Source organism: Prunus mume, linkage group LG6 (genome assembly GCF_029339155.1).
Source record: "Prunus mume cultivar Tortuosa linkage group LG6, ASM2933915v1, whole genome shotgun sequence".
NCBI lineage: Eukaryota > Viridiplantae > Streptophyta > Magnoliopsida > Rosales > Rosaceae > Prunus > Prunus mume.
In genome coordinates this window covers 16943862-16970022 of record NC_142703.1, presented here as the reverse complement: position 1 = coordinate 16970022, position 26161 = coordinate 16943862, and the positions used below count along the sequence as shown (strand labels likewise).

At 35.7% G+C, this 26161-nt stretch overlaps 4 protein-coding genes and 1 non-coding gene across 8 annotated transcripts; 4 read left to right on the top strand and 1 right to left on the bottom strand.

Moving 5' to 3' along the window:
* Positions 1 to 3774: 3774 nt before the first annotated feature.
* Positions 3775 to 10733, top strand: TIC62 (NAD(P)-binding Rossmann-fold superfamily protein). The gene is made up of 15 exons (XM_089053964.1): positions 3775 to 4142; positions 5028 to 5145; positions 5243 to 5315; positions 5400 to 5439; positions 5615 to 5791; positions 6403 to 6484; positions 6631 to 6703; positions 6791 to 6901; positions 7870 to 8022; positions 8528 to 8760; positions 9051 to 9239; positions 9322 to 9519; positions 9973 to 10197; positions 10337 to 10420; positions 10509 to 10733. The coding sequence occupies exons 1-14, from the start codon at positions 3971 to 3973 to the stop codon at positions 10389 to 10391; spliced, it is 1899 nt and encodes a 632-aa protein (XP_088910090.1). The 5' UTR covers positions 3775 to 3970; the 3' UTR covers positions 10392 to 10420; positions 10509 to 10733.
* A 1133-nt stretch (positions 10734 to 11866) lies between these two features.
* LOC103335513 (S-adenosyl-L-methionine-dependent methyltransferases superfamily protein) lies at positions 11867 to 14495 on the top strand. The gene is made up of 7 exons (XM_008238527.3): positions 11867 to 12034; positions 12110 to 12206; positions 12788 to 12926; positions 13562 to 13644; positions 13795 to 13929; positions 14003 to 14107; positions 14210 to 14495. The coding sequence occupies exons 1-7, from the start codon at positions 11949 to 11951 to the stop codon at positions 14339 to 14341; spliced, it is 777 nt and encodes a 258-aa protein (XP_008236749.2). The 5' UTR covers positions 11867 to 11948; the 3' UTR covers positions 14342 to 14495.
* A 518-nt stretch (positions 14496 to 15013) lies between these two features.
* Positions 15014 to 15087, bottom strand: TRNAN-GUU (transfer RNA asparagine (anticodon GUU)). The gene has a single exon. It is a non-coding gene; the product is annotated as a tRNA-Asn (tRNA).
* Positions 15088 to 16137: 1050 nt separating this feature from the next.
* On the top strand, positions 16138 to 22087 carry LOC103335511 (putative E3 ubiquitin-protein ligase ARI2). Of its 3 annotated transcripts, none has more exons than XM_016795350.2 (8): positions 16138 to 16688; positions 17223 to 17255; positions 17363 to 17642; positions 17852 to 18332; positions 18568 to 19116; positions 19244 to 19410; positions 20486 to 20678; positions 21464 to 22087. In XM_016795350.2, the coding sequence occupies exons 1-7, from the start codon at positions 16569 to 16571 to the stop codon at positions 20635 to 20637; spliced, it is 1782 nt and encodes a 593-aa protein (XP_016650836.1). In that variant the 5' UTR covers positions 16138 to 16568; the 3' UTR covers positions 20638 to 20678; positions 21464 to 22087. The 3 variants fall into 3 exon arrangements, with proteins under 3 accessions (XP_016650836.1, XP_008236748.1, XP_016650837.1); XM_008238526.3 differs by lacking the exon at positions 21464 to 22087 and adding an exon at positions 21165 to 21434; XM_016795351.2 differs by lacking the exon at positions 21464 to 22087 and adding an exon at positions 19842 to 19901 and having other exon boundaries at positions 20486 to 20625.
* Positions 22088 to 23867: 1780 nt separating this feature from the next.
* NRPB11 (DNA-directed RNA polymerase, RBP11-like protein) lies at positions 23868 to 26051 on the top strand. 2 transcript variants are annotated; one of them, XM_008238524.2, is made up of 6 exons: positions 23868 to 24027; positions 24561 to 24715; positions 24798 to 24887; positions 25008 to 25086; positions 25234 to 25329; positions 25849 to 26051. In XM_008238524.2, the coding sequence occupies exons 2-6, from the start codon at positions 24663 to 24665 to the stop codon at positions 25879 to 25881; spliced, it is 351 nt and encodes a 116-aa protein (XP_008236746.1). In that variant the 5' UTR covers positions 23868 to 24027; positions 24561 to 24662; the 3' UTR covers positions 25882 to 26051. The 2 variants fall into 2 exon arrangements, with proteins under 2 accessions (XP_008236746.1, XP_008236745.1); XM_008238523.2 differs by having other exon boundaries at positions 23875 to 24027; positions 24473 to 24715.
* The last annotated feature ends 110 nt before the right edge of the window (positions 26052 to 26161 follow it).

Here is a 26161-nt window from a genome sequence, read left to right as displayed (position 1 = left end):
AGTCATGGACCCAACTATCATTCACTCTCTTTTAAAACTTTATACATCATATGGGCCCCATTTGTTTTTAAAAATATAATAAAATAATATGATATTTGGCATTTCAGGTAGAGTTAATTTTTTTCCAAATTGTCAAATTGTCACATAAACAATCAAATTCAAATTTAACATTTTGCATTTGACATCTCCCTTGAGATGCTCTTAGTTCTCTATTAATTAGAATATCACCTCCATCCAAGAGTCTCATTCGTCCAAAATCAGGAGTTCAATTCCTGATTTTGTGTGGACTACACTTACATTTCATTCATTTATATGAAGTAAATGCATGAGTAATCCGTAATCGGAATTAAAATAAAAGTTGGATTCCGATTACAGATTAGTATGCTTTATGCTTTATGCTTTATGCTTTATACTTTACACGTGGAGAAGAAGTGGAAGAAGCATATGGTTTTTCCAAATTTCAACCACATAGCATTTATTTGTTCACTAGCATGTATAACCTTTTTTCACATCAACGTTTACTTTTTCAATATATATGTTATGCTTGTCAATGGCTCATTAGCATAGTGGTAAGGAGTATAGAAATGTTCTTTTTCTTTTTCTTTTGTTCTTTTGTTCTTTACATATGACACTACTTCTTGCTCAAGTTTTTCTTCAACTTCAGTGTTGAAGCACATTTTCAATCCTCCAACCCAAGTGTTTCATTCCTTTAAAATCAGGAGTTCAATTCCTGATTTCATATGAACTCCACTTACATTTTTATTCTTTTATGTGAAGTAAATGCATGAGTAAAAAGTATATCTGCTTTATACGTGAACAAGTAGAAGTGGAAGAAGCATATGATACTTCCAAATCTCAACCACATAGCAATTATTTTTCACTGGCTTGTATAACATTTTTTTCACTTCAACATTTACTTTTTCAATATATATGTTATGCTTGTGAGTGGCCCACTAGTGTAGTGGTAAAGAGCATAGCCTCCACCCAGCTTTTCTTGGGTTCAAGCCAAGAACAGGTTCTTGTGCCATGCCATCAAGTTGCTCAAAGCTACCATTGACTCCGCCGTTGCATATGAAAATCAAGATCACATGTCATTTAACCTTCACTTTAATTCTTACTAGTTATCTTCTTCATCTCTTGATTTAAATTATACGCTTAATTTTTCAGATGTAATCACAATAAGAAAAAGGGAAAAATAGTGGATTTACCATTAGAAATTGCAGGTTCATTTTACTATTCTGAGGAGACCATTGTTAGATGTACATCAAAGAAAATACAGAGGTCCTTAAACCCCTTCTTCTCTCTTCCTTATTGAAGTTTATGTCGTTTTTGTTCTTGGTACTGCTGAACCTTAATTTCTAGTAATCCCTATTGATTTTTCTGTTGGTCATGGTTCGGTTCCAGCGTTGAGAAAATTTCAAAGTAACGCCTGGGGAGGTGTTATTTCAGAAGGGGATTTGGGCTTTACAAGTCCCTCCTTCAAATTCCAAGTCATTTATGAAGTTATTCTTAATGGGCTTGTCAAGCAAGGTAATTAGGTCATAGGGAATTGTAAATCCCATGAAAGCCCAAATACCTTGTCCAAATCCCTCATCCAAACAGGCCCTTATTTATTTTTCTTATTTGTACCTAAAAGAAATTAAAAACCAGAAAATAAGAAGGCAGAGCACCCTTCCCAGAAGAAAGCCATTACTTTATAACAGAGCCTTTCAGCAGAAAAAGAAAGAAGGAAGTTTTCTGTCAAATGAAAATATTTCAGAAGAAAACAAACTAGTTTTAAAGAAATAAAAAAAGGGAGCAAACATCTTTATTCGAATAATCCGCTCACCTTTTCAACTGTGAAACATGTTGCTTGACAGTAAACAGAGTTCGGGATTGACTGTCATGAAAAGCTGGCGCAAAGCAGTCACATTAGTAGTTGAAAGAGCAGAAATCACCTCAGCCTCAGTATTCGGACTTAACATGTCTGAATGTATTGCTCTCAACACCGTCGAATCCCTCTTCTGCCTTATGGTGTTGCTGTTCTTTCTGACATAACTTCATGGTCAATACTGTTATCATAATAAGTCAATCGATATATAACATGCCATGCAGAGATGAAAACAAAAAGCTCAAGAAAGTGCTATGGTCAATACTGTTATCTTAAAGATTTTCATTAAGAATGTCTTGGAGAGACCAAGAAAACAGAATGTCAATCAAGCTCTCAGAGCCTTCCATCATGTCCTCACACTTTGTTCTCTTCTTAACTGTTATGGTGAAATTGAAAGACGAGCTAGCTGGGATATGCATTGGTGAATTGAAAGACAAGTTCACTTGTTAGAACAAGTACTACAAGAATTAACTTGAAAATGCCAAAGCCAACGAGGGTTGATTGAGTTGGTAAAGATCGTTTTCTTTGCTATTCAGACCTAGGTTCGAGTCGCGCTGCCAATAATCATTCTTGGTGAGTAATCTGTAGAAACCAAAAAAAAGGGCTAAGACCCTCTCTGTAAGTCATCAAAGAGGCCTTGGTATGCCTTGGCGCTTCCCCTAAATTTTTTAGAAAAATTAGTGTATAGTGACAAAAAACTTTAGTAATTTGCATATGATACATTACCTATTTTTGTTTTGGATATGGTGGATGAGTTTTAAATTTTATTTTACTAAAAGCCAATGGCTTTACCCATGTGCTTTTTAAGCTTGTTTAATTTGTATTTGAAATAACATTTTTACCCTTTGTATTTTATATGGGAGCCAGATCACGCCCCAGCTTTGGATTCAATCTCAAACGGAGATCACGAGGTTGCAACCATGGCTAAGAAGGTCACTGTAAAGCGCCAGAGAAAGGCCTTTTTCCTGCAGAGAAGCAAAATCAAGTTTGCTTGCCTTAGATATGGACATGTGGCATAGTATGCTTGCCTTAGAAGGAGTGGCATTGTGTGTAATTTTGATATTTTTTAATGATATTTTTGTAAAATTAGGTACTACATTTTGGTCTTTGGCCTTATGCTAATTAAATGAAATTGTATTCTTATAGTGAACTATATTGTGTTTTAAAACTAAAGCTCCCTATCTACATTGTATTTTTGTTGCGGTTTCTGTTTTTGTTTGCAGTTTTTGTGTGAATAAGTGTTGAAATGATTTTTTTTTTTAAACCATTGATTGTTTATATAAATATTGTATAACTGAATAAATATTACAAAATCAAGTTTGGTGTAGTGGTTTGTGAGTGAGCCTTCCTCATTTGAGGGTCAAGGTTCGAGTCCATTCAATGACTCAAAATCTTTTTTTTAAAGGTGAATAAAGGGCAACGAAGTTGGTCCCCTGCTGACGGTTGTAGGCCGGCGACGAGCGGTGGTAGCGGTGGTGGTTGGCTAGATATGGACATGTGGCATAGTATGCTTGCCTTAGAAAGAGTGGCATTGTGTGTAATTTTGATATTTTTAATGATATTTTTTGTAAAATTAGGTACTACATTTTGGTCTTTGGCCTTATACTAATTAGATGAGATTGTATTCTTATCTTCCAAATTAGTGAACTATATTGTGTTTTAAAGCTAAAGCTCCCAAATTTTTTTAGATATAAAAATTAATACTGAAAATGCCAAATTACAAAAATCAGAATTGTAATTCACCATAAATAAAAAATAGATTTATTTTTGTCCATTACTAAAAAATATCTTTTTTAATCCACCTATTTTCAATACCGGCTTGGTTCAATTTTTTTGTCTTTCCGCACCTTTTGTTGTGGAAAAAAATTATTTAAAAAAGAAAAAGAAAAAAGAGAAGTGTAGCCAATTTACAGCCGCCAAGCCACAGTCTGATAGAGGAAATTTGGCGCGGGGTCCATCATATCCATGGACTGTGGAGGGTGCCACATCTGCCAAACTCAAAAAACTATCAGAAGATAATAAAACCGTTTATTTGTCTCCAATTGTTTAAAGCTCTAGGCTTTTGGTGACCCCTGAACTGAGCACTTGAAGTCCATTGCAATGGAGGCTTGCTCCTTGCACTCACAAACTGTAACCACAATACCCTCTTTATCCCAAAGTGGGTTTACAGAAAAACCTCTTCTGCGCGGTCGGGTCCTCAAATTTTCCAATTCCAAGAGGTACCCACATGCCAGGAAGCTTGGATTTCTTCATATCAAAGCTCAAGCTTCAGGTATGTAATTATTATTTTTAATGTCTCCTGAAATGGGTTTTTTGTGGTTTGAAGATTAATACATAATATGATGGGTTTTTTTTTCTCTTTCTACCATATGATGCTCTTTTTTTCTGGACTTTCTGATTTCATTATGTTTTTATTTGCATTTCCCTATGCATCTCAAAATGTACTAGGATTTTACCTACTTCAGCAGCTGCATCTTGTTTCCAAGTTCTCCAGACAACATTCTAGAACGAATAATCAGGCTACATTAAAAGAATGGATAAAGGCAATTTAGTTTGCGTTAGTTAATGGTTGGAATGGGTTGCAATGTAGGAACCCTCACATAGTTATGATCTATTTGCACTAAAATTTGGAATATTTACCAGAGATACTTCAGGTAACATGAACATTTTCGGAGCTGCAAAACTAACTCTCAGAGTCAGTGGTATAGAAACTCCACAATTATATCAAGATCTTTAACCTTTAGAGATATTTGCACAGGCCTCAAACTCTTTTGGGCACCGATGTCAACTAGTTTCTCTATTAGACTAGCTTCCCATTTAGGAAGTGAGACCTAGTTAAATTAGGTACTCTTGAAGATGTGAATTATGAATTAGTGCTTGTAAGTAAATATGCTATAGCTGCATAACCTGACTACATGCCTGATGGAGCAATGCCCCGTTATCCGGAATGATTTGGCATAAAGAATTTGTAGGAAGCATAAGGAAGTGAGACTTAAAATGTAGTCTTCCTACTTCATGTCACAATATTTTCTTACCATTACGTGAAAGAAAGTTAAGGAGCTTTTGTTCTGTTTGTGCTGTGCTGAAAACGGTAAATTGGTAATCAGTGTATTTCTTTCCTCACCTATATGTAACTGATGTTTGTTGTTTTTACAAGGCACCACAAAGTTCAGCTCAGACATAGTTGAGCCAACTTCAAAAGAAGTAGATCTAAAGGATGAGAATCTTGCATTTGTTGCTGGTGCTACTGGTAAAGTTGGCTCACGAACAGTAAGGTTTAACTTTACTTCTCACTCCCCTTTTAGGTGAAAATACTTTTTCAACATGAGACTTGGTTTATTAGAATTGCTAAGCATTCGTAGTCCTATTCAGGGAGCTTTTGAAACTTGGGTTCCAGGTCAGAGCTGGTGTCAGAAGTGCTCAGAGAGCAGAAACTCTTGTGCAAGTACGAATTTGATTGGTGAAGTTATCAGTTTTGTACTACTTTTCCTTAAATCAGATTTATAATGAGAAATTAACTCATCTGCAGAGTGTTAAACAAATGAAGCTTGATGGTGAAGGAACTCAACGTAAGATTAAAAACTTTAGAACTGTCAATTTCTTTGCATTTGGTTTTTGTAAAGCTTTGAGGAAAATAGACAAGAAATGTGAAAAATAAAAGTGCTGTAGTTTTGGAGAAGAGATGTTATCTTTAACAGTATATGCTTATAGCAAATAACAGGTAGCTTTTGATCTTTAGCCCAGCTGTAGAGAAGCTTAAAATTGTGGAGTGTGACTTAGAGAAACCAGATCAGATTGGACCAGCATTGGGCAATGCCTCAGTTGTGTTGTGCTGCATTGGTGCGAGCGAGAAGGAAGTTTTTGATGTTACTGGACCATATCGAATTGACTATCTGGCTACCAAAAACCTTATTGAGGCAGGTAAGCAAGGTTTTCACTGGCGGCCTATACTATTTTTCATTTTGTCAAATCGGCCTGTACTATGCTAATGATAGTTTTACATGATGTCACCATATTGGGGCTTTGGTCTTATCCATGGTGCTTTTCTTTGCAGCCCTAGAAGAAGTTTAAATGCAAACAATATGACTAACTTCACTACCCTCCAGTCCACCCCCTTTTTGATAGTTTTGTTGATATTATTAGTTTCCTTACCTCTAGGTAGAACTCTTCTTACACCTAAGACCTAGAAAAAATACCATTTTGGGGGACTAGCCAAGCTCCTGAAGCATTTTGGTATAAACTTTAAATTTCACTGAAACCATATTCTGGTGTACTTTGTCGTTCAATCATAAACACACACATGCTCTGGTTTGCCTTGTACTTATACTTGGAAAGTATTCCTCAAGTTGCAACCTACCAAGAACCCAATATTCTTTTTCTGCTTAGGGAAGATAGGAGGGAGTGTAATGCATTGATGGCAACTGATATTCCTATTGATAATAATTTTATTAATATTTTACTCAATCTAACCAATTATGTATTTTTTTGTATGCTGAAAAATGTGAAAATCTTGAGTATTCAATGATGTACAGCAACGGTTGCAAAAGTTAACCACTTCATATTGCTTACCTCTCTGGGAACAAACAAGATTGGATTTCCTGCAGCTATTCTAAAGTAAGTCTTCAAGCTTTTATCTCTACTTACACTTTTGGTAAACATTTCGGATAAATCAGCTATAGCGACCTAAGAACTTGAGAGAATTAAGCTTCCTTTGTTTCTTATTTTACTGAATTTACTGTGTTCTCTTTTCTTTTACAAAGTTTATTTTGGGGAGTCCTGATTTGGAAAAGAAAGGCAGAAGAAGCACTGATAGCAAGTGGACTTCCCTACACTGTGAGTATTTTAGCTGCAGATAAATTAATGAAACAGAGAAGTTGTAACTTGTAGGTGCTTTTAGTACTTATGTGTGGTTTTCTTCAGATAGTGAGACCTGGCGGAATGGAACGGCCCACTGACGCTTACAAGGAAACTCATAATACTACCCTCTCAAAGGAAGATACTTTATTTGGTGGCCAAGTTTCAAACCTCCAGGTATTCTTTCTGTAAAGTTTACTTAAGTATGCAGTGATGTTTCTGTTTTCAGCACTAACCTGTTAAAACTTTTTTTTTTCAGAAACCACAAGTAGCACATAAAATTTTCAAACATATAGTCTGCTTATGCAAAATGAAACCCTTTTTGATTGTTAGCTAACAACATTATTATTTTTCACCTCTATCTAAATCCAACATATTACAGAGCATATTTATTTTTTGATAACTCATGCTTTTTCTTTCTTCTCTAGGGCTATGAGAATAATAATTTGGCAACCTATATAAAATTTCCAGAATTGAGGTCAAATGCAACAGTTTTTTACAAGAGACTTAGTAAACGTTAACAATAGTAAATTTGCATCATAAATATATTTTTTCGTACCAATGAAAAAACATCACTTGATTAATTCGTTGGAAATTACAAAAATGCACATCTATCTTGCAATTCTGTTGTGTCTTTGTGATTTTATTACTGTATTCCTATGTAGAACAGGCATTATGTTTTGTGTTATTCTGTTAAAACTCAATCTTTCTGTTATTGAATTATTACATTAGTGGAGATAAGTCAAAGATTGTTCTGATCATGTTGCTTCTGGTTTTCCTCTTTTCGGAAATGAAAATATTGACTGATGTCATATATAATGTATCCACACATGGGAAAGAAGATGATAAAACACGAAAAGATCAAATGCTAGAGTCAAAAAAATTTCCGGCATTAGTCTAGTCTGGATGACTTTTATGTAGTATGGTTTTTCCTCACAATGACACCTCATTGTTTTTTTGCCAAACCATAGTTTCTGCTGGAAGTTCATTTCAATACCTTTCTACTTTGATCACTCTGACTTGTCCACTTTTTGTTCCTCTTTAAGTTCTTTGGAACTATATATAGACTTCTATATATGAATTTGGTTAGAGTAACTTGGAATTTATCGATCAACGGTAAAAGTAAGTTTTATTAATCAATTCAGGTGGCAGAGCTCCTGGCATCTGCGGCCAAGAATCGTGCTGTTTCTTACTTCAAAGTAGTGGAAGTAATTGCAGAAACAACTGCTCCATTGACTCCCTTGGAGGACCTTCTTGCAAAGATACCATCTCAACGTGCTGACACTTACCCACCAAAGGTTTGCTTGTTCTTTTGGTCCCTTTTTTCCTAGTAGGGCAGAAAAGAGTTCAAGGTCTTTACAAAAATTTGATGTGCGATCCTTAGCTGCTTAGTGAATCCTGTAGCTCCCTTATTACTTCTTGTGTTATCTAGCTTTCACCTTTCTTGTTATCACTTCATGAGTTCTCTAAAATCAATTACCATTGAGCCTGAAGATAAATATCTCTGTTCTTTTATTGAACTCTCCTGTTTATGAAACTTTTCTTATTCAATTTGACAAGGGAAAGTATGTGGTGTATTGAAGCAGAAATTGATTCCCTCTGTGCAGCCCTTATCCTCTAAGAAAATAATTAATTCTATACATGAGGGTGGGCAGGCATCTATATGGATAGGTGGGTTTGTGTTCTGGCTTTCATCTCTAACCAATGACTGATGGCAAGGGAAATGTTGGTGTCAGGAAATATCACTAAAGCAAATTGAAAAGACTGTCAGAGCCAAATTGAATTTCTTTTTGGTGTCATCAGGGATTAGGTACTGCACCTGCTATTAGTCCAGAACCTTCTAGGAGTACCAAACCACCAACATCTCCTACTCTATCCCCAAGCACTACTGATGTTGCCACCAAAGCAAGTGATGCAGATGCTAGGCCTGCAGCACCCGCAGCCACCACTCTTCAAGAAGCTTCAGAAACCATTGTAGAGAAAGAAGACATTGAGACAAAAGTGAAAGATACAAGGCCGCTCTCGCCTTATGCTTCGTAAGTTGTATACTAGATATTGAAAATTACATTATCTAACTTTCTTTTATTAAGAACATCATTGACACTGGTGTTAAACTTAGGTATATAATAAGCCTAAGGGTCTAGAATCCAAAGAATTTAGGGGTGGTAATTTGTGTTTGGTTCTGTCAAGTCAGGTCATGAGTCATGTTACAAATTGCAATGCCTACGAAAAATGGGCCAAAATTCAAAAAGAACTTTTCTTCAAATATCATTACTTCTGTTGATGTCAATCATGTTTGATTCTTATTGTTCTGGCTATTTTGCAGATATGAGGATTTTAAACCACCTTCATCCCCTTCACCCAGTCCACCTAGTGTTCAAAAAGATAATGTTGTTGATGCAGTGTCACTGACCATTTCAGATGCTCAAACCAGCACAGTGGATACAACAACTGCCGTGGATGAGATAAAAACAACCTCACAAGAAGTGCTAATAACAAGGCCTCTTTCCCTTATGTTGCGTAAGCTTTTTCTAATGTTTTCCTGTCACATCATAGATATGGGACAATCTCTATATGAGCTGATATGATTTTGATAGTTATGAGGATTTGAAGCCACCGAGCTCTCCAAGCCCAATACCAAGTGGTCCCAAGCAAACACCCTTGGATGCCTCAACTCCAGTAGAAGCTGTCTCACAATCAAGTGGAGGTAACGATTCCACAGAGACTGTGATAAGCAGTGTTGCTGAAGAGGTTTCTCCACAAAATTCAACTCATTATCATTCACCCTACTATGTGTAAGTTTTTTGTGATCTAATGTAGAGTGTCTTCCAACAAAGTATAGTTTCCTTCTTGTTACTTTGTTCACTTGTGCTCTTAAATTCGGTAAATGTACAATCAACCAGTAATGCAATGGCTTTTTCTAGGAAATAACTACAAGAGTCTGTTAGTAATACAGATGTTTTCCTTCATAATATAGAGAAGTGCTTACCTAAGGGACTTAAATTGAGGGCAAGGGCTGGGTTCACTTCAATGAATTATTGATTTCAACAATTGTCTCAAATCGAACGACTACATGTGTCCTCCCTCCCTTGTCCCTCAACTTAAGTCCCTTGCGTGAGCACTTCTATCATAATATAAGTTATGTGTCCTTGCCCCTTAGCTTACTACAATATTACGTGCCTTTTGCTATAGTTATATTGTTCTGACATTAGAGTTATCAAAATTATTGTGGGCATGCATGTTTTTAGATATGACAACTTCAAGCCCCCTTCATCACCATCTTCTACTCCTCCAATCCTATCATCTCCTACTCCTACTCCTCCAATCTTATCAGTCCTCTCAGAACCTGTTGCAAATAATGGGTCTCCGATTGATACCTTGAACAGCACGGTGCAACCTCCAACAGAAGATGCACAAAGCAACAGCGAGCAACATACCAAACCGAAGCCAAGACCACTATCACCTTTTTTCATGTAAGATCCTTTTTACTATATTATGCACATCACAAAGAAGTTTATTTAATGAAGTAAATTAACTTTCCACTCAGATACATTAGGACAGTTTTTGTGTTTATGAAAACCTATTGAACATATGAGGATTATAAATGAACAGGTATGAGGAGTTGAAGCCTCCAGCATCACCAATACCATCCCTAAAGAAATCCTAGAAGTGTCGATGCCCATCAATTTTTACAAGGTAGTGATTCGAAGCTCTTCGTGCTTTTCATCTCCGAATGCAAATCAGTCTCTCTCTTTACATTGAGCCTAAACCTTTTTCTGTGCAGGAATAACCATAAGCTCTTCACTGCAACAGAGCCGTTGGAGTAAATTTGGACTATGCATGCAAGGGTTGGCAAGTTTACATATTCTAATATAATACCAACGTTGTATATGTTACAGTTTTTATCTTTCAAAAATTTCTTCTTCTTTCATAGTATGTACTCGATATGCAAACCCCCAGCAACATAATTTGGCTCGAATAAATGAGTCCTATCTTAAGTTTCCAAGAACTTGAGACACAGCACAACATTTGTGATTTTGCTTAACAAATTTAATAAACACAAATGCAATATAAAAATTTAAGATTCAGTGCATTTTATATAAAGAAAAAAATTGATCAAACGGAGAGGGGATCAAAAGTTAAATTTTATGTTAATATGTTACCACCCTCTCTGGTCAACTTAGCGGTTTTTAGTTGTATTTGCCAAATGTCCCAAATGTTAGCCATTTTTAAGTTGTATTTGCGCGTTTAAGAGGTGAAATAATCAAAATCTTATAAGACACAATCTATATCCATACTATTATACTCTAATTTTTAGTACAAGTGATTAGGAGAGGGGGATTTTACACACAAACATTTCACAGGGATTATTATCATCCTTAGACAGAAGAATAGGGTAAAGATTTTAGGTTTAAATTTTTTTCTTACAAGCAAGGGACTTGTAGGCCAGGTGGTTAAGAGTATTTACCTCTCACTTGAGGTCCTACATTCGATTTCCCCTCCCCCATTAACGCTTGTATTTAAAAAAAATCTTCCCAAAAAAAAAAACTAGGGGCTTTCAACTTGACCCCTTTGTACCTGAGTGTTCATTTGGACTTAGGTGTCGACCCAAAATTGGAAACATCATAAAAGAGAGAGAAAAAAAAGTTAGGGTTATTCGTTTTATTAGTCCATGAATTTAGACTCAATTTGTATTTGAGTCCCTTAATTTTCAAAATCGTTCTCGTGGTCCTTCATCTTCAGTTTCGTTAGGACGAATGGTTCTGCCGTCAATTTTGTTAACTTTTTCTGTTAAATGCAGGGGTAAAATGATATTTTTATATAATTTTAAATTTATTAAAACATTAAAAATATATTTTAAAAAAAATTCAAGGTTTTAGGAATAAGATTTTTAAATTTTTAGTTTCTAATTTTACTTTTATTTTTTGGGTGAAAGAAATATTCAGAAATTGGAAACTAAAAATAATATTAAAATACTATTTTACCTATGCATTTGACAGAAAAAGTTAACAAAATTGACGGCAGTTTGTCATAATGAAATTGAAGTTGAAGAACCACATAAATAATTTTGAAATTGATGGACTTAAATGCTAATAGGGTCAAAGTTAAGGAACTAATAAAACGAATAACCCAAAAAGTTAAGAAAGAAAAGGGATTTTAGGATTTTGGCTGGTGAAGCCAACAACCAGAGTAGAGGAGAAGAAGAAAACCCGAAAACAGTGAAATGTGTACAAGACAGGACCCTAACGGAACTCACAAAAATGGCGGTGGCCCATCCACTGCTCTAGCTTACCTCGACCCTAAATACTGGTAATTGTATTTTTCTCTTCCCACATTTACCCCTATCTTTATTGGATAATTCCATTAATGTTGCTCTTGTTTCAGGGATGAACGATTTTCTACTGAGGAGCATTACGAGTGGCTCAAGGACTACTCTCATTTCCGGCACCTCATTCAATCCCATATCACTCCCAATTCTTCTGTAAAAGATTTTTACTCTCTACTCTCTCTCTCTCTCTCTCTCAGTTGTTAGTAATAATTCTTACAGAACATCATGTAGTTTCAGGTTATATATATTTATTCTGGGTTTCATCAATCACACGCATATTATGTTGTGTGTATGTGATGTACAGGAAATGTATGTTTTCTAGCTTTCTAACCAGAAATTATATCTGGGTTTGGGGTATATTAGTCAGTGTTAGGAAGATGCATAAAGAGAATGGTATTTTACTAATGGGTTTGATTGATTGATTGATTGATTATGCAAACTGGTTGAGTAAAAATCATGATATAAATGAAATTCAACACTTTATGTAGAATTTCAAAGTCTCCTATGTCTAGCAAATTATCGCTCTTTTTTGTTGCCTTGATCGTCCAGCTCCTGCTTTGCAAAATTTCAACTCTGTTATCTGCAACAACATGCTGAGATGTTGGTTCACTCACATCGAATTTATTTATTATTTGCTTTTATAAGAATTAGTGTCGAGTTTATTGATTTTGCATTAACGAAATAATTAGAAGGGTTGGATAACGCAGTAGTGATGAGTAATGATTATGATACAGGTCTTGGAGCTGGGGTGTGGAAATTCACAGTTGTGTGAAGAGTTGTATAAAGATGGGGTTACTGATATAACATGCATTGATCTGTCCGCTGTTGCAGTGGAGAACATGCAGAAGAAGTTACTGTCTAAAGGTTTTAAAGGTGTGCTGTTTGATATTCTGCAAAATGTCTACACTAGGAATGTTTGCATATCTACTTATTCTAAGATCCTATTTCTTTTCCCTTCATGTTCTTTGTGCTAAAGCGATTTGGGTTTTAAATGTCTACACTAGTGAATGCATATCTGCCTTATATATAGATATATATGATGTTTATGTATTATGTATTCATAGTCAGATTTCTGATTATATGCAATTGATAAGGGGTGAATAATAAGAATAATCACTAGTCATTTCTTATAAAGAAAAGTGGAAATCTATCAATTATGTGTGTTTTGTTTTTTGAGGAACTGAAGAGAGCAGAATCCAGGGTTGTTCACTGCTAACTTTGAACTGCCTAATCTTGGGAGGGACTTGACTTCTTGGGACCTACCTAGGCCGCCTGCTTAATGTTTTGGTGTTCCTGTTCCTAAATTAGAAACCTTTTATATTCTAGAGCAAAATGAGCAATGGACTTCTTTGGGATCCCACCACAGTTTTTCTTGTGCCCCTGGAAATTCCTTACTCTTTTTTTCTCCTGTTTGAACTGATTTTTTTTGGGTCGAAATTGTCGAAACATAGTTTATTTGCAACAGATAGAAAATCTTATTTATTTTTTCCAATATTCTTTATTATCAGAAATAAAAGTTCTGGAAGCTGACATGCTAGACCTGCCTTTTAGCAACGAGTGTTTTGATGTTGTTATTGAGAAAGGAACCATGGTAAACATACTATTTAAGATGGCTTTCCTTATGTGTGGTCTAGTTTCAAGTCGTGTCATCAGTTATTACTATCGTCAATATTGTTGTAACTTTCTCACCACCTAAACCTTCAGTGAGAAGGGTATATATGATCTATTTTTCATTATGAAGGAGGTACTGTTTGTTGATAGTGGTGACCCATGGAATCCACGGCCTGCAACCGTAACCAAGGTCATAAAGATGCTTGAGGGTGTACATAGGGTTTTAAAACCAGATGGCATTTACATCTCAATTTCCTTTGGCCAGGTTATACAAATAAATTCAAAATCTTTTCTTAATTACTAAAGCTAGTATTCTAACTTGGATTGTTATCCCACAGCCACATTTCAGGCGCCCTTTCTTTGAGGCTCCACAATTTACCTGGTCTGTGGAGTGGAGTACCTTTGGTGATGGATTTCACTATTTTTTCTATACATTGAAGAAGGTTAGTCCAGATAATTGTTGGTGTACTTGTTGAGGCTTATATATCAACATTTGCCCCGCCGAATCCTATGTTGTGTGATTAATGATATCACTAATGTTTCAGGGAAGAAGATCATTGGATGATAAAGGATCTAGTAAAGAGAAGTTAGAGATCCCATCTATTTGTCTTTTTCAAGATGAATTAGAGGGTGAGGATTATCTTTTTCGAACCAACATTGATGAGCTCAATTGTTAGAACTTAGAACTGATTGTACCTTGTATTCATCATTTTCCTGGTGTAATGTTCATTTGGTTGTATTGAAGCAGAGTTCAAACATTTTTATTTAACATTTTTAACCTGTAATACCTAGAAATGTTTGAATGAAAGTTGTATTTCTTTTCGTTGCAAATTGCATTGACTGAAAACAAACACTTTTTGTAAATTGGCCGTGGTTCCATGATTGGTAGCTTGGGGAATACTAGTATGACTCTGTACTCTTAAGACCATTTAAAGCATTCTCCCAACAGAGTGCGTGCCAAGCAACACCCCCTCTTGCTTAACTCTTGGATTGTGCTGATGCGTCGGTAGAACTGAAAAGAAGAACTAGAGCGGAGGAGTTCCCCCCGGGGAGGCGGCGGAAGAAACAAGTTAAATGATGGTTTACATTCTGCTACAATATGATATGTTTAAGAGAAGAAAATCCGCTAATATGCTTTTGCAAGATGAATTTTCCGGAGAACCAAACAAGATGGAGTCTGGGATTGTAAGAAAGGCATCAATTTCTTCTTTCATACAAGTTAGGTTCTTGTTTTTTAAATCAGAAGCCGTCAACGTGCAAACTCAGTAATGAAGAACAATGACTCAATGAGGGTTTCCTTGACTTTAACAAAAAGTCAAAAACAAAAATTGGAAGAAAAAGAAAGAGCACGCTAGAAGAAGGGTTCGAACCTTCGACCTTGTGGTTAACAGCCACACGCTCTAACCAACTGAGCTACTCCAGCTGTTGATTGTCAGAACCAAATAATATGTTTTTATTCAATGTATTTTTCTCTCTCATATTCCTAATTTGTAATTGTTTTTCTCCTTCCATAATTATAAACGGTAAGTATGCCCGCCAATTCGGAGCCCCGACCCTAATACGGCGGGAACGAACAAGTGTTACACGCCTACTTTCCCGACCCTAATATACCCTTTTTACCTTACCCATGTTATTTTTAAATTTAAATAGGTATATTATAATTCTTTAATTTAATGGTGCTATTTGTTTTATTTCGTCTTACTAGAACACGATCACTGAGAATCTGTTCAATTGTGTTTATCTTTATGTACTTATAGTAAGGCTTAAAATCTTTAACAACAACATTTTTTTTACAATAAAAACATAGGGCCAATTACAATAAATTTTTTTGTGTGACCCTAAACTATAGGGCCATAATAACATGACATCTTGACGGAGTATTACTAATCTATGTATTGTAAATATTATAACAAATGAATTAGTAATGCATTGATACTCATATTAATGACCAATTTAATCCATTAAAGTAAAAGTAAAGGGGATAATAATAACCACATGTAATTACGGTCCATACCCACTTAGCATTATAAAATTTTTCTTCAAGGAAACTTGGTAAGATAAAAATCCATAAATAAATCTTTTTTTATCTATATATATAAAATAAAAGGCAGATAATGGGGAAACATTCAAAATACCAAAAATTGCTCTTGCTTAATCCAAACATTAAGAATTAAAATAATTAATTAAATGAGGATAATATGGTAAATTCATATTTTTTCATATTAAAAAAATTAAAATTAAAAGAATAATGAGATAATAAATTATATTTTTATGGAATACAATACCCATTATCTTTTTTAATTATAAAATAAATTTAATTTTTTTTAATTAAAAAAAGTCTCTCGTAATTGCAGAAGTGCGTGTAAAGAAACTAGTGAAAATAAAAAATAAAAAATAAAAATATTTTTTAGTGCTTTTTTTGTGTGGTAATTGTTTGCTCGTAGTATTTCAAATGGTTTTTAATTTGTGACACAAACTCAGCTGAGAGAGAGAGAGAGAGAGAGAGAGTAGCATAAAGCAAAGGCCTCGTCCCATAATCTCCCATTCAGACTTTCCAGTTCAGTTTCTTCCCAACCTCTCCCCAGACTCAGACCCCAAATCCACAACTACAACTAGATCGATCTCTCCGCTTCCCTGCCAGCTAAAACGCCGTCGTCCAACTCCTCCTACATAATCCACGCGAAGCCCTTGGCTTCCAAAACCTACCCAATTCAATCTTTTCATCTCTCTCTCTTTCTCTCTCTCTCTTCGGCTGAAAACCCAATTGAGAATAATCCCCAATTCGCCTATACACACATATCATGCATGCGTATAGCACCTTTTTGTTTCTATTTTGATCAAAAGTTTTCGTTTTCCTGATAATTTTTTAATAAATTTTCGATCTTTTTGGGGGGTTGATAATCGATGGAGGATTGTTTGGGCAGCGACGATGAGTACTACTACTCCGATCAGGACTCTCTTGATGGCATCGAGAACGAAGACTCTGATCCTCAGTGGATTCCGCCGAAGGGCACCACAACTAAGGTCTTCGATTTTTTCTTTCCTGGATTTTCAGCTCGTCCGGCAATCAATAATAGTTGAATTTCAATTATTTTATCATAAGTTTTGATGGGTCTGCATGGCAATATGTGTATGTTTTGTTTGTTTGATTTTAGTACATTATCCATGAATATATTGGGATAATTTTATTTTCATGAAAGGGTTGATGGTCATTCTAAGTTGTTCGTTTCAATTTGAATAGACTAAATTTTATGTGGGGTGCATTGGAATTGGGGTTACTTTCATTTTATCAAAGATAATCTTTATTGTTGGGTATTTCTTTTATATAAGTTCTAGCTCTGTATGTGTATGGTAAAGTTATGAACTTTAATGGGTGGTAAGAAAGAACACAGAGTTGTATTTGGGCACAATCCATCAGAAGCAAAGATGATCGTAGTATTTTTTTTCTAACATAATGTAAATGTGTATATCGCTGGAGTATATTTGGATTAAGGTGCTTTATTATTTTCCCACTTCAATACTTCGTTAGAAATTGACTATGTTTTTTTACCCTTCCAGGTAATTACCAAAGAGTCTCTGTTGTCGGCACAGGTAGGAATAATTGTCCTTACTACTCTGTTTTAATCCTTACCAATTTGTCATCAAAACATTAAGGTTAATGTTTCAATTGGGTTGCACATATTATTTTTTTTTTGCAGAAGGAGGATTTGCGTAGGGTGATGGACTTACTTTTCCTGAGGGAGCACCATGCCAGGACTTTGCTTATTCATTACCGCTGGGATGTTGAGAAGCTTTTTGCAGTCCTTGTAGAGAAAGGAAAACCTTGCTTGTTTTCTGAAGCAGGTGTAACTCTTGTTGAGCATGAAGATCTTGACCCACCACTGCCTAATTCTCCAGTAATGTGTGCTATTTGTATAGAAGATGTACCTAGTGTTGACACGACAAAAATGGACTGTGGACATTGCTTTTGCAACAGTTGTAAGTACCCCACCCATTTTTTGCACTTTCGCTTTATTCATTTGGTGGACTCATACGATTATTACTATGTGCTTTTATCTCATCAAATGGTATTTTTAGATTTATCTTTCATTGTGTATTTATGCAAATGTATATGTGAAGTCCCTTTTTGTCTGCGTTCCATCTTTTTTATCGTTTAGTAACTACTGTGTATTCTCTATCATATAAAGGTTGGACAGAACATTTTGTTGTAAAGATAAATGAGGGTCAAAGTAAGCGCATTAGGTGCATGGCTCACAAATGCAATGCCATTTGTGATGAATCTGTGGTCAGAAATCTAGTCAGTAAGAGGCATCCTCATCTTGCTGAGAAATTTGATCGTTTTCTTCTTGAGTCATACATTGAGGACAATAAAAGGGTCAAGTGGTGCCCAAGTACTCCTCATTGTGGGAATGCAATACGCGTGGAGGATGATGAGTTTTGCGAGATAGAATGTACTTGTGGTCTGCAGTTTTGTTTCAGTTGTTTATCACAAGCTCATTCACCTTGTTCATGTTTGATGTGGGAGCTTTGGGCCAAGAAGTGCCGAGATGAATCAGAGACAGTTAATTGGATCACTGTCCATACAAAACCTTGTCCCAAGTGTCACAAACCTGTGGAGAAGAATGGTGGCTGCAACCTTGTAAGCTGTATCTGTGGACAAGCATTTTGGTGAGGTTCTTTCTTTCTTTTTTCCTCTCATTCCTCCCTACTGTTATTGCAATTTTATTATGTCATTTTTCTTGGTTTTTAACTTTCTTTATAACTTGATGCATGTATGTTCTTGTCGTCTGTGCTTGACAAACTTAAAAAATAAACGAAGACTTGCATTATGGTTTTGATATTTATTGACTGTTTCTTTTTTGGGGGTCAAAACTGATTTATACTTTCTTTCGTCTTGGTGCAGTTGGCTGTGTGGTGGAGCCACTGGTCGAGACCATACATGGTCAAGTATTGCAGGTCATAGTTGTGGTCGGTACAAAGAAGATAAAGAGCAAAATGCTGAGCGTGCGAAGCGGGATCTTTACCGATATATGCACTATCATAACCGTTACAAAGCTCATACTGATTCCTTTAAGCTTGAAAGTAACTTAAAGGAGAGTATACAAAAGAAGGTGGCAGTTTCAGAGGAGAAGGACTCGAGGCTCAGAGATTTCAGCTGGGTAAATAATGGACTCTCCAGACTTTTCAGGTCAAGGAGAGTTCTTTCATATTCATACCCATTTGCTTTTTACATGTTTGGAGAAGAGCTGTTTAAGGATGAGATGACAAAGGAGGAAAGGGAAATAAAACAGCATTTGTTTGAGGACCAGCAGCAGCAACTTGAGGAAAATGTTGAGAAATTATCCAAGTTCTTGGAGGCACCTTTTGATGATTATAAGGAGAATGAAGTTATGGACATAAGGATGCAAGTGATCAATCTCTCAGCAATCACTGATACCCTCTGTCAGAAAATGTGAGTATGGCAGTCAGAAAAATATCTTAATTGAACTTGCTGTTATAAATGTATCTGCGTACATATGTGATTCTCATCAAAACATGATTTTTTTAATTTTTTTTATTTTATTTTTAACTGCATGCAGGTATGACTGCATTGAGAGTGATCTATTGGGTTCTCTACAACTTGGTATCCACAATATAGCTCCTTACAAGTCAAAGGGCATTGAGAAGGCATCAGAACTTACTGTTTGTTGGGTCAATAAAGCTAATAATGCTGATAAAGATCTACGATTGCATTGTGGCACAAGTGGTAAAGTTGATTCCATGAATTCTTCTACCTCCCTTATCCTCTGAATTAACAGAAAAGAATTCAAGTATGGCGTCAATTGTTAAAGAAATAGGGCATATACGTATAAGCATTCTTAAGAGTAGTAGTTGAACCAGTGCACTTTTTATAAGTCGCTATGATGGTATACCACAGAGCCTGATTGCGTACCCACTTAAATTCTGTTATAGTTTTTATGGTCTTCAAGCAATCTTATATTATATACTTGAATATGCCTCTTCTGGCTTATATTGAATATGCCTCTTCTGGCTTATAGTTATTACAATTCAAGTTTAGCATGCATCTCTGTTAGCCAATAAAAGCTTTAGTATATGTAGCCATAGCTTAAACAGAATGGTCTCCCCTTATTTACAGTGATTATATGTTAGCTTATGTTCAGTATTTTTGCTGCTTAGGGAATGTTTTAATCTGACCAGTTGATATCGAAAATTGAAGGCTTTTTTGCTTCTATTGTGGTCAGCTTCTTCCGCCTTTTCTTTTAGTTGAATAGATTATCGTGGAACTGATATCTGATTGGAATCCAATAGAAAGATAAGATAATTGGACCTTTTTTATCTTTTAATTCGTATGGGCTCCTCAGGACCCACTCACAGTGGTTATTACATTTTTCCTGTCTTTTATCCATCCCATCATGTATCCCCTTGACTTTGTTCTTGTTCTGGTAGCACTTCCAACATTGCATCACATCTTCTTGACATTGAAATTTGGTAATTTTCTTTTGGATTAACTTCTTTACTTTTATGACCCAAAAAAACTTCTTTACTTATAAGACCTTGATCCATAGTAGTCACCGTGAGTTTTTCTTTAAATGAATAAAAGCAATGTAATGTAGTTAATATTATGTTTTCTTGGGGTGCAAATTACTTGCTGAAGGAAATTTCTTGGGGTTGCAAACCATCAAAGTTCTTTTTTCTTCCACTTTTAAGTTGAAAAAAGAATTTCTTAGTATATTCTCTCTTGTATAGAATATGATGGATGCAAGATAGAAGATAACTCAGGCTAACATGTGTAAGGTTTTGCTAATACGCTTCTAATGTAGGAGGATCAACGGAACCAGAACAACCTTCAGGTTCTGGAAGTTCAGATGAGAGCGGATGCTCTTCTCGAAAGCGTGCTAGGAAGGGGGCTCTTGGAGGTGGGTTTTTTGATCTGAACTTGCCAGCAGAGGTTATTGACAAATCTGATTCATGAAAGCTGCAGGCTTCGTGCAGAAAAGGTGTACAGTCTCTAACGTAAGACTCTATTTTTCTATGACGGTATCGTCATTATTAAACTCCCAAGTGTTTAACGTTTCTAGCTCATGAGTATTTTGCGTCTTCCCTATTCTTATCCTTTTTGTTGCCATTGGTCTCTATGTGGAGAAATTTGGAGTTCTCTCTTGGAAAATACTTATTTTGTAGATAAACGTTTATTGGGGTCTTTTTGGGGGAGCTAAATTTGTAAATTGTCCGACTGAAACTTGAGCTATTCTTAAATAGTATTTTGGGATATATTCAAAAATTTTGGAGACTGGAAATAAGCTGACTTTATCGTTTTGTGCCTCTCCTAGGAAGTTGGTTTCTTGTTTTTCTTCGTTTGCCTTTTTGTGCTGTCCAAATAATCACAATTCAATCAGTTTTATTTCTGGAATGAATTCTACATTATGTAACTGAACTAAAAGCACACACATAGTTGTAGTTAGTGGCAACCAATTGCTAATTCAAGTTGTTGGACTTCAGGCCTATTATGGTAGGCTGGGTTTGGCATAATCTCTTGGAGTTGCTCTACTATCCTTTGTGCCAGTGGTGAGACATTTGTGTTGGACAAACCAACCAACTCAAATCCAATTTGCACTTTGGATTAAATTGGATAAGCACTTTTAAAGGTCCGGCAAACGCAAGATTAGACAAGATTCAGTTACCAATGTGTAACCATTACTTGGGTCTAGTTCAAGCTTATATTGGATTTGCTTATATGTTGTGTAGTAAGTTTTCAGATTTTAATTCTCAGTTCTTCTTTAAACTCATACCCATTTTAGATGCTATAATCTGGGCAATCCGAGAAACTTGGAAGATCAAATATAGACAAGCATGGATGAGTTTTCAGCGGGCTTCACAGGTTAAATATGTAGAAATTTTGACAAACCGCAGGCGTTTATATCTGCATGACGTGGACAAGAATTAGTGTGTACCCAAATGGCAACAAAATTGTGTGTAGAAGCTCCAAAAGGAGAGCGAAAAGAAAATCAATGGATTGTAAAGGTGAAAAGAAGCTGGACTCTCAGTTCTCAGAAAATCTACAAACCCAAGTAGCATTTCAGATTACACTCAAGTAGAAAACTATGAAGACGTGGCACATTAAAAATTGGAGTGTACTAATTTTTTTCTATTTTTTGTCAAGTGATAATTAGAGACAGGTCATTCGGCATTCGACTTTATCCTCCAAACCGCTAGAGTTACACTCCCCACTTACCAAATTGTATGTATAGGTTGGAGTGATCTATGGTTGCATGTCTTATGGCTCGGGGTCTAATATAAGGATTGGGATCCAGGTTGGACTAAGGGTTCAAATTTGAGGTTGGGTCGAATGCTTATAGATTGCGTACAAAATCTTTTGTTTTTCATGATTGTATTCGAAAAATTAGTATCTATTTTTTCAGAAACATTGTACAAACGCTATAGGTTTTTTTTGTTGTTCATAAACCAGTTTTATGAAGAAATACAAACGTGAGACTAAAAGAAAAATGATCTTAGCAATAACACAAAAAGGTCACAGGCCCAAACAAAAGCTAATTAGACATAAACCTACTACGAGCAAAAGGCCCATAACGTGCATAAATTCCGGGAAGAGATTATAATGAGAAGTTTAAAGTGAGTGTATTTGAGGAGGCCAATCCCACCATTACAACATTTAATATGTTTAAGTCCCATGATTTCTTCACATTTGTTGATGGTGAGATTGACCTCCTCAAATAGCCTTCTCACTTTAAACTCATCGTTATAACTTTTCCATAAAATTCTAACCAAAACTCATCAGAGCTACTGACGATGGTTGACCCAATGAAGGACTACTGTGGGCAAGTGCCCACACTTACAAAAAAGTTGCGCAGCCGTAAAATCCAAGCCAAAATCATATTTTTTTAAAAAATTTAGGGTCCTTCTTGGGTGGAGCCCCCACATGCCTCATTCAATACATACACTTTGAACCCCAAAACTTATATTAAAAAAGAAGACCATACGTTATAAAAGAAGAATAGAGATCCCACCAAGTTCACTCATTCTGTAATTTTGTGGAGAATTCACCTGCCAAACTCGTTATTTCACAAAAGTCTGCAGCCCAACAAAATCAAATTCACTACTTCAATTGATTTTACATGTTAGTACTAAGTTATTTTTTACAAACTGATTTCATTATATTCTTATTTATATGGATTCAATTTGTACTGATAATTGATATTCTAAGTTTACAATATTTTTTGTTTGGCTATATATCGGTTGGATTTTTTTGAAGCCCCAATGAACAGAAGTCTGAGTTCGTCACCACGACCGACGTGATCTCCACCGTGACGCCAGAGATAACATCACCGTGACCAATGATGATGAGAGAAGCTGCCACCACCCAGGAACAGGAACACAAAGCAAAATATGCACAATCCATAGATCCAACCAACTACCCGAACATCCCACATATCACATAAACACATAAGAAAATAGACAACCACCTCTCTCTTTGTTTGCCTCATTTTGTTTTGTAACAAAAAAACAAATCCAAAAAATTATATCTGAATTTCGAACCAAATGGGCCAAGTTTGTGATACAAGATGAGGGCAACCAGACTGCAATGTTACCTCAAGGCCCAAAAGCGAGCCCTTATTTAATTAGGATATTGTAATTTCTTATTTAGTTAGAATTTTAGTTATTTAATTATATTATAATTTAAATTTTTTTTAATTATAATTTAAATTTATTTCCTATTTTAGTTAGATTAACAGGCACATCTTTCTACTAATAATATATATACAAGGCCAAAAGTCACTTTTGGTCCTTGTAATTTAGCACTTCAATCACTTTGACCTTGTAGTTTCAGTTCTGTCAATTTTGACATTGTAGTTTCATATTTGTAGCCATTCAAATATATGTTAGTATTATTATCAATTTCTTTAACGATGCAAGGGGCAATTTCGTCAACTCAAAACCTTTAGCGTAAAAGCTTGTCTGAAATTCTCCTCATTTTATATTAGGGCTCAAAATTCAACCACTAATCCCAATTTTGGAAAAACCTTAAACCCAAATGACCGATTTGAAGCCCTAATATGAAATTATGGGAGTTTCAGATGAGCTTTTATACTCAAGAATTTTGGGGTGATGAAATTGCCCTTGTGCCGTCAAAAAAAATTGACAAGATTACTAACTTGTCTTTAGATTGCTACAAATACAAAACTACAGGGTGAAAATTGATGCCAAACTACAGGAACAAAAATGACATTTAGCCTATACACAAACCTATTATATATCTCTCCCTCTTTCCCTCTCTCCCTCCCGTCTTCTTCGTCACTGGTCACCGTAGCAAGCACAGGACAAGTCCGTATACGCCGTTGTCCCTGTAAGTGCTCTCTCTCTCTCTCTCTCTCTCTCTCTCTCTCTCTGATTTCTGTAAGTCAAGCTGTGGGTTTTCCTGCACAATTTCAACAAATTCCCAATTTTTAACTGAATTTGATTGGGGCTTTCTGGTTATAAGTGAACTCTCTCTCTCTCTCTGATGTCTGCGAGTCAAGCTGTGGGTTTTCCTGCGTAATTTCAACAAATTTCCGATTTTTAACTGAATTTGATTGGGGCTTTCTGGTTATAAGCAAATCTGTAATACTTGATACATTATATTCTGCCAAGCCCTTGGTCTGGGTGTGCAGAAGTTTCGCTTCTCAGCGATTATCACTTTTTTGCATCTGGATTTTGTCTTTTGTATGCTGATTTCTGTGTTGGTCCTTTCCTTCGTATACATTTTTTTTTCCACTATCAGACTATAATGTTTCCCCCACTTTGTTATATAGAACACTGTAATCTCGTGTGGTGTCCATACCGTATACAACTATCTCAACTAACTCTTGTTTGGTGTCCACTTTCAAATCCCCACGAAAGAGGGTATACATTGCTGAGGTACTGTATTCAGTGATTTACGCCTCACAAAAGAGAAGGAGCATTTTCCTCAGTCCGTGAGAGAGAGATAAGGAAGCCAGCACCATGAATGCCCCAGATCGATACGAAAGATTTGTTGTCCCTGAAGGCACCAAAAAGTAATTTTAATCCATGTGGGAAGACTTTCTGCTCCTCCCTAAGGTCTAAAGCCTAAGCCTGATTTTGTTTACTCTTTTGCAGGGTGTCATATGAGAGGGACACGAAGATTATAAACGCAGCATCCTTTACAATTGAGAGAGAGGACCACACCATTGGAAACATCCTCCGCATGTATGCATGTCATTCTCCTTTAATTCAAGTTTTATGTTCTGTCTTAACCTTTTTTTCATTCCTAGATTGCTTGTATAAGCCTAATCAAACCATAATTGATTGAAATATTGTGGCAATCAGGCAGTTGCACAGGGATGAGAATGTGCTATTTGCCGGTTACAAGCTTCCTCACCCCCTTCAATACAAGATTATTGTCAGGGTTAGTTCTCCAAATTTAATTTTCTGTTCTATTTTTCAAATGATCTAGAGCAAAGAGCAAACCCTTAAGTTAGAAGCACAAGTACTCTTACAATATTGTCGTTTTTACCTTAACTGGTGTTTTGGTGGTACATTGGTCTTTTTGTAGATTCACACCACCAGCCAGTCTTCACCAATGCAGGCATATAACCAGGCTATTAATGATCTTGACAAGGAACTTGACCATTTAAAGAGTTGTTTTGAGGTAATGCTGTTTGATGCTTCTTCTTCTTAACCCTTTAGTAAGTCTCTTACTCAGTGTTAGTCCAAGTAAATTAAGGTGTTGGGAATGCTTTCCAGATTGCAACATGACCTTTACTTTCATTTAAAGCATTTTAATATTGTGCTACTGTGACCCTCTTGTAATAAATAGTGAAAATTCAACTCAAATTATAGTTTGTTTTAAATAACTTGATAATATCAAAGTAGTATTTCTAAAAACATCATAGGTCTGAGGGATGGTGTTTGATATCAAACATCTGAGGGTACAAGATCATAGAAATGCTATCATATTCTACAAAAGTTTTAAAACATTTGAATACAAACTGAGGTGTAAATGTGAGGAGTGTTATGAAGTGTGGGTTTTCTTTCGAAATATTTTGAAAATACAAACGATTGACAAGAAATTATGTGTTTCAATTTGTAAGGCAAATGTGTTACGAGTTGACTTAGGAATACTTATGTTATGATGAGCGTTCTTACATCTTTAAATTCCTGTTTGCAGGCTGAGGTGGCAAAGCATTCAGTGGAGTACTAATAGGCATTCAAAGAATTGTAAGGAGGCATATTTTGACAAGAGATGTCAGATAATTGTTGTTTGTTGGTATGCAAATTTGTACTGATATCGATTATTGCCTTTTGTAAACATGGAATCAAAGTACTTGTGTGAATTTTAATGATGTGATGTCTCCTGAAGTGTTTTTCTAAGTGCTACTGCCGCTCCTTTATAGTCTCTCGCTCCTATCGACTATATATACTTGTCTGATGTCTTTCAAGACTTTTTGCACAGCTTTAACTTTAAGCTTTCTCTCTGTATC

Bases quoted from the DNA above. Each gene is read 5' to 3' on its own strand.
- TIC62 (XM_089053964.1), top strand. From the start codon at position 3,971: ATGGAGGCTTGCTCCTTGCACTCACAAACTGTAACCACAATACCCTCT. The intron at 8,023-8,527 runs GTTTGCTTGTTC...TGGTGTCATCAG, and splicing joins CTGACACTTACCCACCAAAG to GGATTAGGTACTGCACCTGC. The intron at 10,198-10,336 runs GTAAGATCCTTT...ATAAATGAACAG, and splicing joins CCACTATCACCTTTTTTCAT to GTATGAGGAGTTGAAGCCTC.
- LOC103335513 (XM_008238527.3), top strand. From the start codon at position 11,949: ATGTGTACAAGACAGGACCCTAACGGAACTCACAAAAATGGCGGTGGC. The intron at 12,207-12,787 runs GTAAAAGATTTT...ATTATGATACAG, and splicing joins ATATCACTCCCAATTCTTCT to GTCTTGGAGCTGGGGTGTGG. The intron at 13,645-13,794 runs GTAAACATACTA...TTCATTATGAAG, and splicing joins TTATTGAGAAAGGAACCATG to GAGGTACTGTTTGTTGATAG.
- LOC103335511 (XM_016795350.2), top strand. From the start codon at position 16,569: ATGGAGGATTGTTTGGGCAGCGACGATGAGTACTACTACTCCGATCAG. The intron at 18,333-18,567 runs GTGAGGTTCTTT...GTCTTGGTGCAG, and splicing joins ATCTGTGGACAAGCATTTTG to TTGGCTGTGTGGTGGAGCCA. The intron at 19,411-20,485 runs GTAAAGTTGATT...CTTCTAATGTAG, and splicing joins ATTGCATTGTGGCACAAGTG to GAGGATCAACGGAACCAGAA.
- NRPB11 (XM_008238524.2), top strand. From the start codon at position 24,663: ATGAATGCCCCAGATCGATACGAAAGATTTGTTGTCCCTGAAGGCACC. The intron at 24,888-25,007 runs GTATGCATGTCA...TGTGGCAATCAG, and splicing joins ATTGGAAACATCCTCCGCAT to GCAGTTGCACAGGGATGAGA. The intron at 25,330-25,848 runs GTAATGCTGTTT...TCCTGTTTGCAG, and splicing joins ATTTAAAGAGTTGTTTTGAG to GCTGAGGTGGCAAAGCATTC.